The 18,983-nt window shown below is 54.4% G+C and overlaps 1 protein-coding gene across 5 annotated transcripts in view; it reads left to right on the top strand.

Annotated features, from left to right (window-relative positions):
• The window catches only part of TRAPPC10 (trafficking protein particle complex subunit 10), an 87,095-nt gene that overhangs the window by 43,387 nt on the left and 24,725 nt on the right, over window positions 1-18,983 (top strand). For all 5 annotated transcript variants that reach the window (XM_045501211.1, XM_045501210.1, XM_045501207.1 and 2 more), the window contains 7 exons: window positions 409-656; window positions 12,929-13,075; window positions 13,676-13,790; window positions 14,815-14,891; window positions 15,669-15,760; window positions 17,636-17,776; window positions 18,095-18,207. In XM_045501211.1, the coding sequence (XP_045357167.1) occupies window positions 409-656; window positions 12,929-13,075; window positions 13,676-13,790; window positions 14,815-14,891; window positions 15,669-15,760; window positions 17,636-17,776; window positions 18,095-18,207 (933 nt within the window). The remainder of the gene's footprint in view (window positions 1-408; window positions 657-12,928; window positions 13,076-13,675; window positions 13,791-14,814; window positions 14,892-15,668; window positions 15,761-17,635; window positions 17,777-18,094; window positions 18,208-18,983) is intronic.

Here is an 18,983-nt window from a genome sequence, read left to right as displayed (position 1 = left end):
AGAGGGGAGCCGGCACAGCGTGCCCCAGCCCAGGCCTCGAGCCTTCTCCCGGAGCTGGCCGAGCGCGGAGCCTGGGCCTCCCTGACCCCGAGCCCGGCGGTCTCCCGTTGCCTCCCGACCTGCTCGTGACCCCCTGGGTGCGGGACGCCGGTGTGCCTCGTGGCCCGGGCGCGCTGCCTTGTGCCTGTCATCAGTTGCCGAGTACCGGGCGGGACACGGGCCGTCACTACCCGGTCCGCACGTCTCTAGACTGGTTCCGTGCCAACGCTGAGGGGGCGGACCGGTGGTGAGGGGGCGACCGGTTGTTCAGCTGCCCGTCGGTACCCGGGGTCCCGCAGCCCCGAGCGAGAACCTCGGTGAGGTGAAGTAGTGTGTCGTCAGCGCCTTTCATGATGTGTGTCTGTTTAGATGGTGCCAACTGGCTGACTTTTTTCTGCCAGCCGGTGAAGAGCTGGAACGGACTGATCCTCCGAAAGCCCATAGACATGGAGAAGCGGGAGTTGATACAGAGGCAGGAAGCCACCCTGTTGGACCTGCGCAGTTACCTGTTCTCTCGCCAGTGCACCTTGCTTCTCTTCCTGCAGAGGCCGTGGGAGGTGGCCCAGCGCGCCCTGGAGCTGCTGCACGGCTGCGTGCAGGAGCTGAAGCTCCTGGAAGTGAGTCCCCTGTTCCCCGTTTCCCCGCTGCCTCATTGCTCAAACACAGGACTCCGAGCCCCAACACCAGGCATCGAACCGTTGGTGCCTGACGGAAGAGTTTCCTTTTTTTCTGAACGTTCTTAATTTTTAGCGTACCGTCTGTTCCCCTTTACGTGAATTAACCGTTCAGAAGTGTCATTTCCGCTCTCAACGCGGTGGAGTTCGTGTGGCCCGAAGCGAGGTGTTCCTCATATAAGTTTTCCAGGTGCCTTTGGCTTATTCTGGGGGTCAGGGCCGGGGGGCGGAGGGGGCGGGCTGGTCTTCCCTGAGAAGGAGAGCTCACCTGGCGGACACGCAGTGTTAGGTTTCGTAGGTGGACCTTCGTCTTACTGCAGAGCCATCTTTTTGTCTCGCACGTGAACACACGGGTAGCACCGTGAGGGACGCACACCGGCTGTGCCACGTGCGTTAGCAGCACGGAGTCTTGGCCAGGTACGTCGTGAACGCGTGTGCACGTGTGCGGGTGAGTGGGGGAGACCAGGCGGTGAGGCTTGACGCTGTGCGTCGCTAGTGAGGCGTTTGCCTTGAAGGATGGCCTCCCTGCAGGCCCGCTGCGCTCGCCCACGGCCCACGGACCCAGACACGTTGCAGTGAAGTAAAGGGAACTTTATTGACGGTCTCGCGGGGGTGGGGGGGGGTCCTCACCTTTTTTGTTTCTTTACCCGGAAAAAGGCACACATGCGCATATAGAATCTTGCACACAATTTCAGAGGATTCGTAGACACCCCCACCCCACCCCACCCCCCCTGTTCCCCGGTTAAGAACTAAGTGAGTGTTCGAACTGCATCTTACAAATGAGGAAAGTGGGCCTGGAAATGGTTAGATTTACCCAGTAACACAACGAGTCTCAGCATCAGACCCTCCACGCCAGACTCGCGTTCTTTCTGTCACACCCCTGCCAGTGTGTTGAGGGCCGCAGTTATAAGAGGTCCTGGCGTAGAATTGTACTGCGTGAGCCGAACCATGGTGGAGTGTCTTTCATTATACGGTGACTTGGATCCTGTGTATCCTAGAAGTAATAGCCTTAACACTTAGTTTGAATAATCTTAATTTAAACAATTTTTTTTTTTTTTTACCCAAATGAAATGATTTTAGTTGATTTCTAAAGGAGAAATGCTTAGCCTAGTTGAGCCACAAACTCAGGAATGTAAGAATTCGTATCAAATTATTTTTCTTGCCTACATACCTAATCGAGCAAATGAGGGAAATAGCATTTTCCACCTTGAAATGATACTCTTTTGGCTTCGTCTAACCACATAGACTTGGGTGATCTGCTTTGGCCTCTCCGATCTGACCGTATAGACCAGGGGGCCATGAGGTAACCGTTCATTAATTGGACAGGGCTGTCTGTGTTCGCGTGCCTAGATACTTCACCTGATTCCGAGATTTTGTCACCTTTAGCGGATGGGAGGAAAGCAGGGTGTGTGGGAGAGGCCACGCAGTTCACGTTCAGTACCTTCAAAGCGATGACCCCAGGAGGGTTATTAGGAAGCACTGTCTACGGCCCAGGGCGCGGGTGGGAAACCGCGGAGGGTGGTGCAGCCAATCTCTAGTGCTGGTCTCCCTCCTGTCACAAACCGAAGGATTTAAGAATCTGTCCGAGAGGCTTTCTCTCGCCTTAGGAAATTGGTCCCGGCACGGCAGCCAGTCTGGGGGGAGAGGAGACACTGGGAGAGTGGTGAGGGCTGCTGGCCCTGCAGGGAGGGAGCCCGTCCCCTGCGGCCCCGTCCTTACACCTTCTGGAAGCTGGAGGGCGGGGGAGCCTGCAGAAGCGTTAAGTACAGCTCCCCGGATCTGGGAGGCCTGCCCGGGGACACCAGCACAGGGTAGGCATGGGGGGACCGTTTCCTCAGATGTCGGCTCCCAGGTGTCCTGGTCCCACCACGGATCCCTTCTTGTCCCGACGCACCAGACGGGGCCAGTGGGCTACACGGGGACGTGCATGGTGGCCCGCTCTTCCGTGGCCCTGCCGCCCACCCCAGCTCGTCTCCCGAGCGCTGTGATACTTCTGGCCGTGGCAGGAGTACGCGGAAATGGGACACCCTTGCGGCTGGAAAGAGGCACGTGAGCAGCGGGTGGCTTGGGCTCTGTTGGGAGCCACTCCTGGCTCGGGGTCGGCAAGTCAGCCGGAAGGGTTCTGCAGGCTCTCGTCCTCCCCGTGCAGGTGCCCCGAGGGCTTGGCACATGCTTGGTGTCGTGTTGTGCACTTCACATCCCTTGTGGTAATGTTTCCGCTCCCTTCTTTCCTGAGTAAAGTGGTCATCGTCATCGACCGTTCCTCCGGGGGAGGCCGCCCCCCGCTTTCAGTCACGTTGATTGCACTTGGCACCTCTCCGGTTCTGCCGTGTCCTGCTTGCTCTGCGTGGACCAGAGCTGGATTCGGGGTGGGGACACACACCCCACTGTCCGCTTTCCCTTTCTCCATGCTAGCGACCCGCCTTCTTGTTCCCTCTTCTCCGCGTGCCGGGCCATCCCTCGGCGTCCCCGCCACACGAGGGCCACGGACAGTAGCTGGGCCCTGGAAGTGTGGCCTGCCGGTTAAACCGCGCGGGGTCCAGAGCTGCCGACCTCCTTTGTCGACTCCGCTCGTCCCACGCTGAGCCTGCGCCGTCCTCACGCAGCACCTGCTCTCACGTGTGGTCAGCCGTCTGCTTGTAGCTGTCCACTGGGAGCTTCCCTTTGTCCCCTGTCCTGTCCCAGCAATTTGGCCATAATCTCGTCATCGGGTGTCCTTGTGAGGGGCGGCTTTGGGGAAGACAGTCTAGCATAGGCTGGGAGGGGGGGCTCTGGAGCCAGACTGTCTGTGCTTGGACCCCACCTACCCCTCCCCGCCGGGGACCTTGACTCACTTACCCCTCCGAGCTCCCCTTTTCCATCTGTGAGATGGAGGCAGACCCGTAGCTGCCATTCGGGTGGTGAGGACCCAAGAGGTGACACGCATCCAGGGAGCAGAGCCGCAGCGCCTGTGTGTGTCAACCCTTCGGACACAACTTGTCATCTCAGCCTCTCTCTGTAGGTTGGTTTTGGGTGAGGGAGAACACTGTTAGGTCCCGAGTAACAGTTTTTCCGTTGGCAGTTACCTAGAAAAGTTTACTCTTAGGGTTTCTTTTAAGTTTTTGTAGAAACTTTCAAAATCCCAAAGACCCCAAATTATTTACGTTTTCTGTACATTTAATTCTACTCTAAAAAATAGACTCAGTTCCTGGTGTCTGGGATAGCTTTTTGGTGGGGTGTTTCTCGCATCCGTGTCAGTGGCCAGTGCGGAGCTGTGGCTCTGACCCCAGCCGAGGGGGCTTGCGATGGTGCCGTGTGCGGACGGAGAGGCCGGGGACCCGGCCAGCTTGCAGGCTGGGCCCGTGCGTGGCTCTTTTGGGGTTAGGCCGCTTTTGTGAAGTCTGTTAAGCCTAAGTGTTACAGCCTGTTTGTGCATTTCCAACTACGACATTTCTTTAGCAGAAGACGCTAGTATGTTTGCCTTTGTGATTTGTAAAACATGTCCTCGTAACAACTGCCTGGTTGATTTTAGCCATTGATGTAAAGTATCTCCTTTGAGAGTCCGAGGCCATGCGGTGGCCAGATGCCGTGGGAGCAAGCCCCCACCTCTGTCATGGGACCTGGCGTCCCACATCACGGGTGCCGGTGAAGAGCCTGGGCCAGCTCTCGTTCAAAATGTGTACAGCTGGGGATTGGGCCTGCCCTGTGAGCTCTGAGGGATCGAGAGGGAACATCCCTAAAGTATGCCAGTGCTGCGCGAGTTCAGATGACGCTTTCACAGGGTTTCTCTTTTTTTGGTACAACATTGAAAAAGATTTTCTCTCCGTTTACCAAAAGTTGAATATGTTCTCTATATAAATTTGGAAGGTAAAGATAAGCATACAGAAGAAAACGTCACTGCGTGTCCTGACGGCAGGAGGTTTCCTTTCCGGTCTACGGCCTTTCTGTCTACAGAGGAACGGAGTTGTTTAATCAGTCCTGTTTTGAACATTTGTATTGCTCAGAATTATTTGCAATTTGTGTCAGTGTGTATTCTCATCCATTTGTCTTTACGTGATGTATTCAGGCAAGTAGACTTGCCCTTTCAAGGACACGTGTTTTTAAAGCTTTTAGTGTGCATTGTAGAACTGCCTTCCAGAAAGATCCTCCCATTTTTCAGTTAACAGAGCAGTTCCTATTTCCCTGCATTTTTGGTAAGAAAAAAAGTAATAACGTGCAGATATTTTAGTGTTTACCAAATTATAAGTGAGAACATAAGGAAGATATTTTCTAGAAGGCCATTATACATTTGTTACAATGACTGCCCAAATGAGTTTTTTAAAAACGTGTCCTCCGTGGGGCGCCTGGATGGCTCAGTCGGTGAAGCGTCTGATTTTGGCTCAAGTCGGGATCTCAGGGTACGTGGGTTCAAGCCCTACGCAGGGCTCCATGCTGACAGCTCGGAGCCTGGAGCCTGCTTTGGATTCTGTGTCTTCCTCTCTCTCTGCCCTCCCCTGCTCACGCTTTTTCTCTCTGTCTCTCTCTCTCTTTCAAAAAATAAACGTTAAAAGAAAAGTTATGCATTAAAAAATAATAATAAAGTAAATAAAAACGTGTCCCCCTCAGTACCGATTTGTCTTTTGTTGGGTTCGGTTCTGATTATGTTCACAGGGTAGGCCAGGAAGGCTCGGGATCCCAGAAGAGTGACCTGGTCTGGAGACTGGCCGGAGCCATGCGCAAGAGGCCAGTCATGGCCAGTCTGCCGGTTTGTGAGCAGGGGCCACGTGTGCTAGAAGCTTCCACATTAAACTGGATGGAACAGGAAAGGCGTGCCTTCCAGGCTGGCCCCTAGGATTGGCACCCCGAGGTTCGGGCTCAGCAGAGGGCAGAAGCAGAGGTGGGGCTGAGGGGTGTAGCTCCGGGTCGTTGAGTGTGTGCTGCTCCAGGCGCTCCGCGGGGCCCCTCCGTGGACACGTGGAGTTGTTGGGTGACCGTGAGCCACGTGGACCTGAGCTGGCCGAGCAGCAGGAGCGGACGGGAGGACAGGTAAATGCCAGAGGTGTTGCCGAGGAAGAACCAGTGAGGGTTGGTGGCTCTCGGGAAAAGAGAAGAGGGGCTGCCGAGAGTCCTTCGGGAATCAGTCGATGGCTGCGGGGCACTGGGATAAACACGGGATGGGGGGTAGGGCACGCAGATGAGGAAGAACTTGGGAGACCCGCGCCCGAGGGCACTGAGCCAGCCAGGTGAGCAGAGCATCAGAGATCGGTGTCGCCAGGCGGTCGGGGCGGGAGGAGTGTCAAGGCCGCAGAGGCCGCAGCTCTGCACGGCTGCTTCAGTTCAGTTCGGCAAACCCAACTGGCGCCTGCTGTGTGCTAGGGAAGATTTCTAGAGGTGGCCTTGTACGAGCTGGGTTGAAAAAGACTCTTCCATTCAGCAGGCACTCCTTGAGCACCCGGGCTGTGCCGGACAAGCGTTGTTCTGGGCACTGCATTTTCAGCAGAGAGCAAGATAGACCAAACCCCATCCCTGGGAGCCTGCTTTCAATAGAAGGAGTAGACCGAGTGAGAATTTGCCAGGCGGATGTGGCCTGTGGCGGCAGATACGAGCACGTGTGAGGCAGAGAAAGTTTTACTGAAGGAACTCGAAAGGAGCTCAGTCTTGCTGGAACTTAAGGGATGAGGCAGGCCTTGTCGGGAAGGCTGCAGAGGTACTGGAAGCTGGGTTTTGAGGAGACTATGGAAGTATTTGTATGTCATCCTGAAGCCTGGGCTTTGTTCCAGAGTCCAGTAAGAAGTCGCTGCGGAGCCATGGAAGGTGAGGGACCCGGTGGGGCAGAGGGCAGAGGGAGGCCAGCGATTAGATGGAGTGGGGAGGAGAGCCAGGGACTGAGGGCGTAATCCGGTGGGGAGGACAGGGTTCGGAACTAGGGCACTCGGGGCACATTTAAAAAAAAATTTTTTTTGAGTTTATTTGGAGAGAGAGAGCGAGCGAGCACATGAGCAGAGAAGAGGCAGAGAGAGAGAATCTCAAGCAGGCTCCGTGTTCTTAGCGCAGAGCCCAACACGGGGCTCCAACCCACGAACCGTGAGATCATGACCTGAGCCGAAATCAAGAATCGTTTAACTGACTGAGCCACCCAGGTGATCCCATCAGGGCACATTTTATTTGTTTATTTATGTTTATTTTTGAGAGAGAGAGAGAGAGAGAGAGAGAGAGAGAGACTGTGTGAGTGGAGGAGGGGCAGAGGGAGAGGGAGACACAGAATCCGAAGCAGGCTCCAGGCTCTGAGCTGTCAGTGTGGAGCCCTGCGTGGGGCTCAACTCAAGAACCGTGAGATCACGATCTGAGCCGAAGCCAGACGCTTAACCGACTGAGCCACCCAGGCGCCCCTGGGGTATATTTTAAATAAATGGATTCAAGAAAAGTTATTCTGTGTGTCTACTAAATACATGTGGAGATAAATCTTGATCTCCTACCGCACACAAGTAATCCCAGGTGGAGTTTTGGTCTAAGCACGAAAGGTGAAACAAGGGAGCTTCTGGAAGATAGCATGGGAGAACGTCTCCATGGCCTGGAGGCCGGCAGGTATTTCTTACCCAGGACTGCAGAAGAGTGACAGGCCGGACTGCACGGAGATCACAACTTCTCTCCTACGTGCGTGTGAGCGCCCAGCATCGAGCGAGTGAAGAGGCCGCGGAGTTGAACCCCGCGGGTTAGGCGGTCAGGACCGGCTCTGGCCCGGATGCAGAGCCCCTGCAAGTCAGCGAAAAAAGACTGACAGATCAGTAGAAAAACAGGCCGCAGAAGATACCCAAAGGGCCGAAAAGCATTCGGAGAGGTACCTCATCTCCTCCATCGCAGTGAAAGCAGACTGGTGGCAAGAGAGATGCCCACACGTGGCCGGGTGGGACCCGGCGCCTCCCCAGGGAGAGCTGTGCTGTGCGGCAGTGCCTGCCGGGGCGAAACACACACGCACCCCGGGACCCAGCCGGCCGCCCCCGGCGTCTGCACACACACGGACGTACGGACGCACGGACGTGCGTGCCCCAGGAGATGAGCGCCGAAATGCTCGTGGCAGCAGGATTCGGAATTGCCGGAAACGAAGTCACCCGGATGTCCGTCACGTACAAGGGACACAGCCGTGGTCTGTTTGGGCAGTGGACTAGCAGACAGCAGCGAAAACAGATGGGCTTGGACACGGGAGCAAAACAAGTCACACGCGGAGGAATATGCACGTTTTAAATCCGTGTGTACGACGTTCAAATTAAGCAAAAGCAGTCTGTTGTGAAGCGTCTAACCAGGGATGGGTTTGCAAAGGGGATGGCAACCGGCGGGGCTGGCGGTGGGGAGGGGGGGGGACACTGCGGGTGTGATTCTCCAGCAGGGGGTGGGCACGCTGGGGTGCTTAGGATGCTATGTTTTTAGTGTTTGGTCTTAGAAAAAATGTAAGTTTAACAAGAATAAAAAGAATGCCTTTAACTTGAGGCTTAGAAAATGGTAAAACAGCTCTTGGGTTAGTAATAACAGCGGTACGAGGAAAGGGGGGGGCTTTAGGAAACTAAAGAAGAAACACAGGTATCCCCAATTTTCCCAAGTTTGCTTTACAAAGGGCTTGTCTTGGTACCTGTTCTCACCGACCAGGAGAAGTCTCGGAGAGGCTTCCTGCTTTTAGGGAAGAAAACGTGAGAAGCGTCCAGTCTGTTCTGCAGGGGCCGTAGCCGAGGCGGCGTGCACCTGCGCGGCCCCGGGACCTGCATGCAGCTCCGCAGCCTCCAGCCGCCGCAGCTCTGAGCCGTGTCCCTGAGCGCCGGGCTTGGTCGCGACCGATTTTGTGCACATTAGCGAAACGGGTCCCGGGGAGCAGAAGAGCCTAAGAGGTGGTTCTGGGGTCTGGAAACGCTCAAAAACTGTTCCACGTAAATCAGGGGTAACTGCGTGTTCACTTTATGCCGTTTAGGACTTGCCGAAGGTTCATGGGAACGCTGTGCCTGCGGATAGTGGGTGACACCTGTATTAAGAAATCAGTTTTAAAAGTCTGTCGTTTACAAAAGAGGTTCTCCAGAAGGCCCAGAAGTCTGTGGACAGGTGGTCAGCATCCTTCTTGTTCCATCCTTGTCAAGAGCTGCTGAGCCCACCGCCCGGTTCCAAGTGACACAAAGAGCTGTGGCAGGCTCGCCTTCAGCAGAGGAGAGGCTCATCTTTGCTGGGTTTGGGCGGCGTGGGGTTGGGGGGCTGTGGGTTTCTGGGTGAGTCCCGTGGCACACTCGAGTGTTGACACACGTGTGTCCCACAGGGGCCGCCACACCCAGACCGGCCTGCGGAGGCGAGCGGGGTTGTTTGATGGGTTTACAACTGGGTCTCGTGGAGACTTGTTGCCGTGGCTGCAAACAAGCCCTCTTTCCCAGAGTTTGTGGGACTTTGGAACAATTCTCAAGCTGTACCACAGTGGACGGAAAGAACGTTTAGAAAAGACTGACGACACCAGACAAAAATCGGAACTCGCACGTGCTGATACAAGTGCGAATGTGTCCAGCCGCTTTGGAAAACTTTTTGTCACTGTCTGCTCAAGCTGCAACCCGCGCCTGTCCGTGGACTCAGCAATCCCAGATTCCTAGGTACGTGCCAAGAAAAATGAGTCCCGCCGAAAGACAGTAGGAGCTTGTGAACTAGCAGGAGGGTCTGACCTTGGCTGACGTCCTGGCTTGGGTTCCCTGGAGACGGATGGAGCTGGTGCAGTTGTGTTCCAGACAGCCTGGCTTAGGACCGGGTCACCAGTCGCCTGGACTGGGAGATGACAGACGTCTGGTGGGGAGCCCGTGTTCTCAGCCCCCCTCGATGGCGGCTCTTGTAACCGCCCCTTGCCGTACCCTGCAGCTGTTACCAGAGACCGTGGCTCCCGTGGGCCGTGAGGCATCCCGAGAGACCCAGTGTTGATCTCTCCTCCTTGCCCTGATGCCGCAGGGATCCCTGCAGGAGAGGGGCACCCAATGCTGCCCGCCTTCTCCTCCCGTGTGGACTGGTTCCGGGGGTTGGGGGTCTCCCGCGTCTGAGAAGGCTGCTCCCCTAGAGAGGCGGGCAGCACTACCAAGAGTTTTACCCGTAGTAGCCAAACCCCGGAAACCACCCAAAGGCCTGTGGACAGGTGGATGGACGCATACGTTGTGGCGGATCCGTAGGAAGGCGCACGGCCCAGCGGTAGGAACGGGCCTCTGACAAGCCTGGCAAGGTGGGATTGCACTGTTCCGTCCGTTCCACGTGATTCCGCTCATGGGAAGGGCAGCAATCAGGCAGAAGTCACCGGTGGCGACAGAGGACGGAAAGGGGTTGCTCTTGGGGTGGGTGTTGACCGGGAAGAGGGCCTCGAGGGGACCTTGTAAGGAAACGCAAGTGGTCAGTTCTCGATTTGAGTGCTGCTTATATTTGTACAACTTCACGGAGCTCTAAATTTAGGATTTGTACCCTTCACACATCTCCCCGTATGTGTCTGTAACTTAGTTTTTTAAAGCAATGAGGAAAGTATGGCTACGATTATACTTTAAGCGAAGTTTGTTTCACGAGTGTTTCTGGAAGTCTTAGATGAGCCACTTCTGAAGTCCTGGCTGCCGGAGCCCAGCTCTGTCAGGCCCGGAGATGTGTTGAGAAGCGTGCAGAGGGTCGCTGGTCCCTCTGGGGGTCCCTTTGGGGTGTTTAGTTGGGATTTGCTTGGGAGCCAAGAAGGACGGACACACGTAAGTAGCAGGGCGAGAGGCCGGTGCGCCTCGAAGCCCGAGATCAGGGGGTGCTGTGAGGTGCCGCGGGCCGTGCCGATTAACGCGCACGTGTCCCCCAGGAGGAGCTTCCACGGAAGAGGGCGCGTGCCGGGAAGTGCCAGGAGCTGCGGTCACCTCTGCGAAGGGAGCCAGTGAGAGCGCTGAGGTTACCGAGCGGACCTGCGGGAGCCAGGGGAGGGGCCGGCTGGGGGGCACCCGTTCCGGCCCCGGAACAAGCGCCGGGTCCGGGCAGTAGAGCGCCTCCCCTTGGTTCCCGTGCGGCATCTGCCGGCTGGGTCGCTCTGCTGGCTCTGGCCTCCGCTGCGGTGCAAGTCGAAGCTCCAGCAGCGGCCGGTGGCGGCCACGAGTGCTGCTCTGTTTGCCCCCAGAAAAGCTGCCGCTCACCGGCCCTGCTGCTTTCTCTTACACGCTGCTTCCCAGAGGGCGGTGCTTGCTCCTTGCGGAAAAGAAAGATGCCAGGAACGTACCCATTCCACGGCCTTTCCACGAACTAAAACCTTCGCATCGCGGCGTGTGCCTCTTTAGGGTCTGCGCGTGCGCACGGGTGCCCTCTGGGTGCCTCACTCTCAGGTTCTTGGCCACTTTCGCCCCTCCCAGCAGGTGCTCCGATCCCGGAAACCTGCCAGCCCACACCTGGCCCTTCTCGGTGTCCATTGCCCCATGGCCCCTCCTAGTGCTCCCCCTGCTCCCCTGCAGCTCTTCTCGGTGCTCCCCTGCCCACGTGTTCTCTCTCAGAGCTGCCCCCTGCACCCCTCACTGTGGTCCCTGCCATGGTCCCCCCGAGTGCTCCTCCCTGCAGCCCCTCCCGGTGCTCACCGTATGGCCCCTCCTGGTGCTCCACCCACACGGCCCTGTCACTGCCCTCTTTAGCAGCCCCTCTCAGTGCTCCCCGCCATGGTCCCTTCAGGTGCTCCCCTCCCAGGGCTCTCCCTGTGCTCTTCCCTGCGGCAGCTGCCTGCTGTGACGACCGGGGTTTCCCTTTCCCTCTCTGGGTTCGTCCGAATCAGAAGCACAGTGCGCAGCCTTGATACGTGCCCTTTATTCTCGTGGGCAAGTAACCAGCGAGGAGAGAGAACGCCCGAGGAGAGGTGGCGTTCAGCAGAAGTTTCCACAGAATGGCTGCCCGTGGTCGCAGGGTCTTGGAAGGTGACAGTACCCAGGACGTGTGGCACCTAGTTCGCAGGAGGGCCCGCCGGGCCGAGTCAGCTGACTGAGAGCCCACCCCGCTTTGACTGGGGAGGGAGGGACGTGGCCCATCAGGCTCCCGGGCTGTGTCCTGCTGACAGGTCTTCTGCGCGTCCCCGCGTGTGGTCCGTTGTGCCAGGTTTTCACCTCAGACAGCTAAATGGTTCATCTCATTTTGCAGAGACGGGGCAATTTGGCTTTTACGGGACCATGAAACGGCACCCTGGTTCCTTCTAGTTGGTTCCAGGTCCTTTTATTTGTGCTCAGGGTGTGTTGAAAGAGGCTTTTTGTCAGCGTTAGCAGCTTCCCTCGTCACCTGGTGTAGAATTACCTCTGACGTTCCCATTTTTGAATGGTTCATATTAACATATCTCAGCAAACTGGGATACCAGATGTCAGATCGCTCATGACATTCATTAGTGCCGCCAAGAAAACGGTCGGTCCTGTCAACTTTATGTGTTAAGATGCCATTGATGGGAGACACATTCCTGTTTCAGAGGTGCTTAAGTGTGGGAAAAAGTGCCTCTCAGAATTGGTTCTGTGCAGTTGATGGTTTTTTGCGTATGTGGTAATGGAATATTTATCTTACTGGTCCTTTAACGGAGAGGCTCAAATACACACAACAGTCGAGAGGATAATGTGATGGACTTCTGGGTGACCCGTCCCCAGCCGCAGCAGACGACCGTTCTCTTGTTTCATCCGTGCCCCTGCCCGCTTTCCCCTGCATTATTTTTAGGCAGATCTTAGACATCATGTTTTAATTGTGGGTAGTCGTTCACTGTGTATCTCGAGGCAGCAAGAGTTCTTTTTAACAAACATAATGACACCTGAGAAGATTACCACGTTGTATAATTCCCGAGTGTCACCTGACAGCTACCTGATGTTCGCATCTCACGTATGGAGCGTGATCTTTCTGAAATGGGACCCGGTGCTCATCGGAGGTCCTGGCCTCTGCCCTTTGTCATGTGGCCTCTTCAGACTTAGAGTGAGTGCTGACAGTCACCCTTTTTGTGGGCTTCTTTCCTTAATGATCTTTCCAGAATATATTATTGAATGTTCTATCCCTGCCCGGTCTCTCCCGTCGTTGGAAATGTAAAACCAAATACCGTGTTTGGACGTAGATCACCCCTCCCCTCTCCATAAGCGAGCCGATGGGATTATTGTTCCGTCCCTTCTCTCCCCTGATAGTTTTGCAGATGGCGGCCCGTTATTTGGGCCGCTGCTTGAAGGGGCGCACTAGGACGTGGGGGTTCCGGTGCCTTCCCTGGGCGCTGTCCTCACGGCCACACTTACACCCTCCAGGTCTCTGTCCCGCCTGGCGCTCTGGACTGCTGGGTGTTCCTGAGCTGTCTGGAGGTGCTGCAGAGGATAGAAGGTTGCTGTGACCGGGCACAGATAGACTCGAACATTGCCCACACCGTGGGCTTATGGAGCTATGCCACCGAGAAGGTAACCGTGCCAGATGCAGATGTGGGCGTTGTTCGTGGGCTGTGCGCCTGGGGCGGACGGGCGGAGGAAGCCGTTTGGAGAAGCGTCCACTGGGTCACTGCACGGGCCGTTCTGGTTACTTCAGGGCGTGTCTGGTAGCAGGGATGCACCAGATGGCTCCCTGACTGCTGAAGATGTTCCGCGCCAGGAACTGGGGGAGGGGGTACGAAGAAGGGTGAAGCCGGAAGTGTGTAGAAATGCAAGTGGCTTCTGCTTAAGTGACTGACGGTCACCCCGTGTGTGCAGAGGATGGCCTGCTGGCGTCAGGGTGGCCGGGCGCAGACTGGGCGGGAGGCCTTGGGAGGCTCAGGACGGTGTGGGTTGGTTAGTGGCGTAAGCTCAGAACTGCCAGCCTCGGAATCACTCGGAATTCTTGCACACGGGTGTGAATCCGAGATGGTCCCAGTAAGATACGTTTTTATATGCAGATAAGAATTATTTGGATAGGGAGGCTAAATTTCTTCTAGGATTTAGTTGGATTTTAATTTGTATATTCAAATTCATAAGTTCTCTGCTGATCACTTCTGTAAATAACTGAGAATGGTGGGTTTATCTCAACAGCTAAAGTCCTTGGGCTATCTGTGCGGACTTGTGTCGGAAAAAGGACCTAACTCAGAGGACCTCAACAGGATAGTTGATCTTCTGGCAGGTTTGGGAGCTGAGCGACCCGAAACAGGTACTTTTGGACGTGTGTCTGTGCACTGGCACAGTGGACAGTGACGAAGACGTTGCTTGCGTCTTGCCACGTTTAATTCATATTCTAACAGTGTAATTGCTCCCATTTGGGAAATTGTGCTCCTTGTTAGCTGACCAGGTTAATACACAGAGTATTTTACCGTTGAATGGTGTCAAGAAATGTTAGAGATAGCGTAAGAAATTGGAAGGATCTTAAAAAACGTTTCTGAGTTTCTCATAGGCTTGAATGAGCGGATCATGACTTTTTACAGCCTGTGTGGAGTCAAAATGCACCAGTCTCCCTCCGAATTAACAGGGGACCTAGTTTCCTAACAGTATGGCCAGAGAAATCCTTTTACTCAGTAAACTACTCCTAGGTCATAAAGCCCTTTGAAAGGAGCCTTCCCGATTCTTGGAGGTGTGAACTGAGACGTAAGAGTGCGATTTAGCCAAAGCCTTGCTGAGGTCTGGTCCGCGGGCAGACCGAAAGTATCCGGCGGGCCGTGCGGTGTTCACATTCCATGGTGACCGCTTGGGTGAGACCACTTCCGATCGTTGTGGAAGTGATGGAATTAGAAACTCTGGTCTCAGTCAAGAATGAAACACCACATGAAGGGTTGCAGACTATTTCGTGACTGTATTGCTTGGACAAGCACGGAAGTGGGGATGGAGTTCTGGGGGGCACGGCTGTTTGTGGGTCCACAGGCAGCAGGTGCAGGTGAGTGCCTCTCCCCGTGGCACTTGAGGGTGACTATAGACTCGTGACGGGTCCGAGGATGTGTGTAGAAATGCAAGTGGCTTCTGCGTAAGTGACTGACGGTCACCCCGTGTGTGCAGAGGATGGCCTGCTGGGGTCAGGGTGGCCGGGCGCAGACTGGGCGGGAGGCCTTGAGAGCTCAGGACAATGCGGGTTGGTTAGTTAGGACTGCCGGGCTCAGAATCACTGAGAATTCTTACACACAGGTATGGATGAATAAGGATGAAAAAGGACTGAGGGTAAATAAGGACTCTTATTTCTTTTTAAGCCAACACAGCTCAGAGTCCTTATAAGAAGCTCAAAGAAGCATTATCGTCAGTAGAAGCTTTTGAAAAACACTACTTAGTAAGTATTACAAATGATACCTGTCTACCCACGGCCCAAGGCTGTCTCCAGAAGGCTCTGTTGACCTTGGGGCTGAGAATGGGATAGTGTTCAGGACCTCCTCCTTGTGGGCCTTTTCCACTTCTTGGTGGGTGCCCTAGGGAGCTACGGGTGACACCCAGGATAGTTGCTGTTCGTTAAATGTGCGTTGGTATCCATGGTGCCATAATTAGGCATAAAAGCATCTTTGGATGTTTATAGTCTTGTTCAGAATGATACTGCGCGTTCAATACAATAGAAATTGTAAGAAAGGCTAATGAATGGTTTTGTGCATACCAGAAAATACGGTAGACTTGAACAAATCTATTGTGCTTCATTTTTAAAAGATTTCGATTTGGAGAGACCGTAGGAAGCGCAGTGTAGGTAGGAGCTCGGTGGGCCAGCCGGACTCCTGACTTGCAGGTAACCTGGGAGCGTTTGATAGAGCGTTTTTGTCCCTATTGTCCAGAGAGTGAGAAAAATCCTAAAAATGTTACCCTATATGGAAAGTACTTTGAGAAGTTAAATATTCTATGCCTGCTGAGTTCCTATTTCTTTTATCATTAGGCTTCATAATTTATGTACAAGTTAATGACTTTGCATAAATCACACATTACATAAAAACTCAGCACGAAAATAGATGTAAAGTAAACAATGATGTTGTTAACAACGAAGTCTTTTGCTTCAGTGCTGGGTAGATACGTGGGGGGTTGCCTAGTGATCAACTACGGGCTCATGCGGATTTCCGCTTTCCCGCAGGATCTGTCCCACGCGGCCATCGAAATGCACACGAGCATCGGAAGGCTCCGGTCTGCTAAGTTTGTTGGGAAGGACCTGGCAGAGTTTTACATGTAATTGAATTTGAAATTTTCTTTGAGTTTCAGACATTTCACACATGTACTAAGAATGTCAGGTATGGGGTTAATACGAAGTGTACATAAATGTGTAGAATGAAAAATGTAGAATATGTCAACCAATCATTATCAGGTGTTGTTTTCTATGTCTTCTAAAAACCAAATGGAGAGATTTCTCAGCCTGTTACTCTTAATATCTGTGTTTCTTTGTGACCTCTCTGTGATCTTTGTGTTTCTTTAATTAAATTAGTGTAATGTAACTATATACGCAGGTGGTATGCATAATATCTATGGTATGTAATAATTTTACTTAATGAAAGAATTATGAGGAAATAGTTACAAATCTATATCCAGTGGCATAAACTGGGATACCGATTCGTAAGTATTTTGTTATATAGCATTTTCCCTAGTTACATCAGTTGTCTTCTGGGAAGATGGAAAGCCTCGAGGTCAGTGATGTCAGCGTCCAGGAGAGTGGGGTGCTCGTGGCGGGTTGAGGGGCGGTGTGCCTGGTGCAGACTAGCGCCAGCTTTGGAGTCGAAAAGACTCCGCGAATTTCTCACATGGCTGATGAAATCGGCCCTTCGAGGAGCTAGCGGTGTGCTTGCTATTTGAGCCCTGGAGAGGGATGTAAATCCTAAGGGAAAAGATGGTTACGTTTGCTTAAATGTGTGTTTGAGACGCTATCTTGAAATCTGTCATTAATAAAGTAATTTTATTAGCCGAAACCAGAAAAGATAACTTACTTTCACTGATTAAAGTGGCCGCAGAGGGCTTCGTAAATCGTCTGAGGGAACTTCCTAGTTTTCCACATGTGCTCGTAGCCGCTAGCCAGTCACACACCTGAGGACAGGGCTAGAGCGTGGCACTCCTGAGCCTCCATCTAGTAAATCTGAGGAGTGAGTTTTTAGTCGTTGGAGCGAAGAGGCTGCCCCCTCGGATGCTGTGAGCTGAGCCCGCCCTGGACACTGGCTCTGGCGAGGCCGGGAGCTCCAGCGGGCTGGCGCTGGTCCGCCCAGAGACTCGGCTCCCAGCCCCCGCTTGCCGCAGGCTCGCTGGGGGGCCGCTGGCCTCCGTGTCCGGGGGCTGGGCACTGGCCTGTAGACTGGCCTGCTCTAGAACATGAGAATCTTTGGCTAGAGATAGTAACTGAAGAAGTATTAAAGGTTCTGACCCCTTTGAAACACGGGGACGTAGGAATACCAACGTGCATCGTTTGATAGCTTGCAAATTTATGTGATTTGAGAATTTGAGAACCTTACTTCTTCAAGAGTAGGCTAGTCAACACTGGAAGGTCTCCCAAGGGTGCCTAGAGCAGACGAGTGCTTGTTCGGCGCTGGCCTTTGTCTAGCGAGCTCAGGAGAGCCCGGACCCTCCAGGGAAGGACGGGGGGTCCGTGTCGTCACCGAGGCTTTGGCAAGCTCTCCTCAGTTGTGCCCTGTTTTACTCTAAACATCTTGAAGGTTTAAACTGGGACTGGAAGATCCCCTTGGGCGATGTGTGTTGCTATTTAAATTCTTCCGGGTTCTCTGTAAATCTCTGAGGCCTGGCGAGGGCCGTTCGCCCGAGTTTCAGAGCCTATCAGAGCTCCCTCTCAGTCGGGCTGTACGGACCGCTTCTGCGTGTGCCCGTCTTTAGCAGGTGCTGTGGCACCGACACGGGTGGACGCGGGCGTCAGCGCTTCCCGGCCAACCAGCCGCGTCCCCGTGGATGAGTCCTTCACCTCGCCTTGCCCTTGGCCTTCCCACGCGTCCTGCTCCCGTGGGGAGTGCCAGAGAGGGACTTAGATGGCACAGGGTCGGTGCAGAGGGCGGCGGGCAGGGCGGGATTGTCACGAACCATGACGAAAGCTTCTGTGTGTTGGTTTGCAAGGAGGAAAAAGTCTCCACAGAAGGCGGAAGTCTACCTTCAGGGAGCACTGAAGAACTACCTGGCTGAGGGCTGGGCGCTGCCCATCACTCACACGAGGAAGCAACTCGCCGAGTGTCAGAAACACCTTGGACAGACCGAAAAGTATCCTTTGGGTTTAATATTCCCCGCGAAATAGGAGACTTGCTTTCTGTCCGTACGAGCAGCGGGGCCCACGGTGAGCGTTTGGCAGACACCCAACGGCGAAGAGAGGAGAAGCCCGCCTCGTGCTCACGGACCGGGCCGCCTGTGAGTTAGGGGCCTAGTCGGCACATCTCACGTCTGTCCCGGAGCTCCAGATAACATAGGCCCCGAGGAGACTCCGCGCCGGGCTGCACGCGGAGGCCCTGGGGACCGGGAGCCCCTGGTGCCGGTGCCGCTGGGGGAGTGGGGCCTCTTCTCAGATCCTTGACTCTCCTCCAGCTACCTTCAGACCAGTAGCCTTTTGGCCAGCGATCACCACCTGACTGAGGACGAACGGAAGCACTTCTGCCGGGAGATACTCAGCTTTGCCAGCCGACAGACGGACAGCCCAGGTCAGACCCGCTCTTTGCGGGGAGGGGCGGGGGGTGCTTTGAAGAACCTCACTTTTGAAAACCCGCTTCACGCTGAAGCAGAGTTGGCACACGGCGTTCTAGTAGTTTCGGGTGTGGGCGTGGCGATTCAGCGGTTCTCTGCGCGCTCCGTGCTCGTCACGACAAGTGTGCTCTTCATCCCCGCCCCTCCTGCCTCCCTTCTGGTGACCACCAGTGTGTTCTGTATTTAAGAGGTCTTTGTCTCTTTTCCGTTCGTTCTTTTTGTTTCCTCCTTTTTATTTTGAGAGAGTGAGAGAGAGAGCATGAGCAGGGGAGGGGCAGAGAGAGAGAGGGAGAGAGAAGCCCAAGCAGGCTCCGCGCTGTCAGCACAGAGCCCGATGTGGGGCTCGAACCCACGAACCGTGAGATCGTGACCTGAGCCAAGATCAAGAGTCAGACGTGTAACCGACTGAGCCACCCAGGCGTCCCTGTTCTGTTTCTTAAATTCCACATATGAGTGAAATTGTGGTATTTGTCTCGTTTCTTTCTGACAGATACTCAACTTGACCAGCTGACATCCCTGGTCAGACTCACTTTTAAAACTTCTCTTGTGAAAACTTTCAAATACTGTAGGAAAGTAAAAAAATAACACAGTATATAACACAGGCTACCCACCTAGATTCAGCAGCTGTTAACTTTTGCCGTGTGGCAAACATGTATCTGTATCTTTCTTTCTGCTGAACTTGGCAGTGACTCCAGACCACATGACACACTTCACCCTGAAACTGCTTAGCATG

Source organism: Leopardus geoffroyi, chromosome C2 (genome assembly GCF_018350155.1).
Source record: "Leopardus geoffroyi isolate Oge1 chromosome C2, O.geoffroyi_Oge1_pat1.0, whole genome shotgun sequence".
In the NCBI taxonomy this organism is placed as follows: domain Eukaryota; kingdom Metazoa; phylum Chordata; class Mammalia; order Carnivora; family Felidae; genus Leopardus; species Leopardus geoffroyi.
Note: the sequence above shows the minus strand (reverse complement) of the source record. Positions and strands in the feature narration are given on the sequence as shown.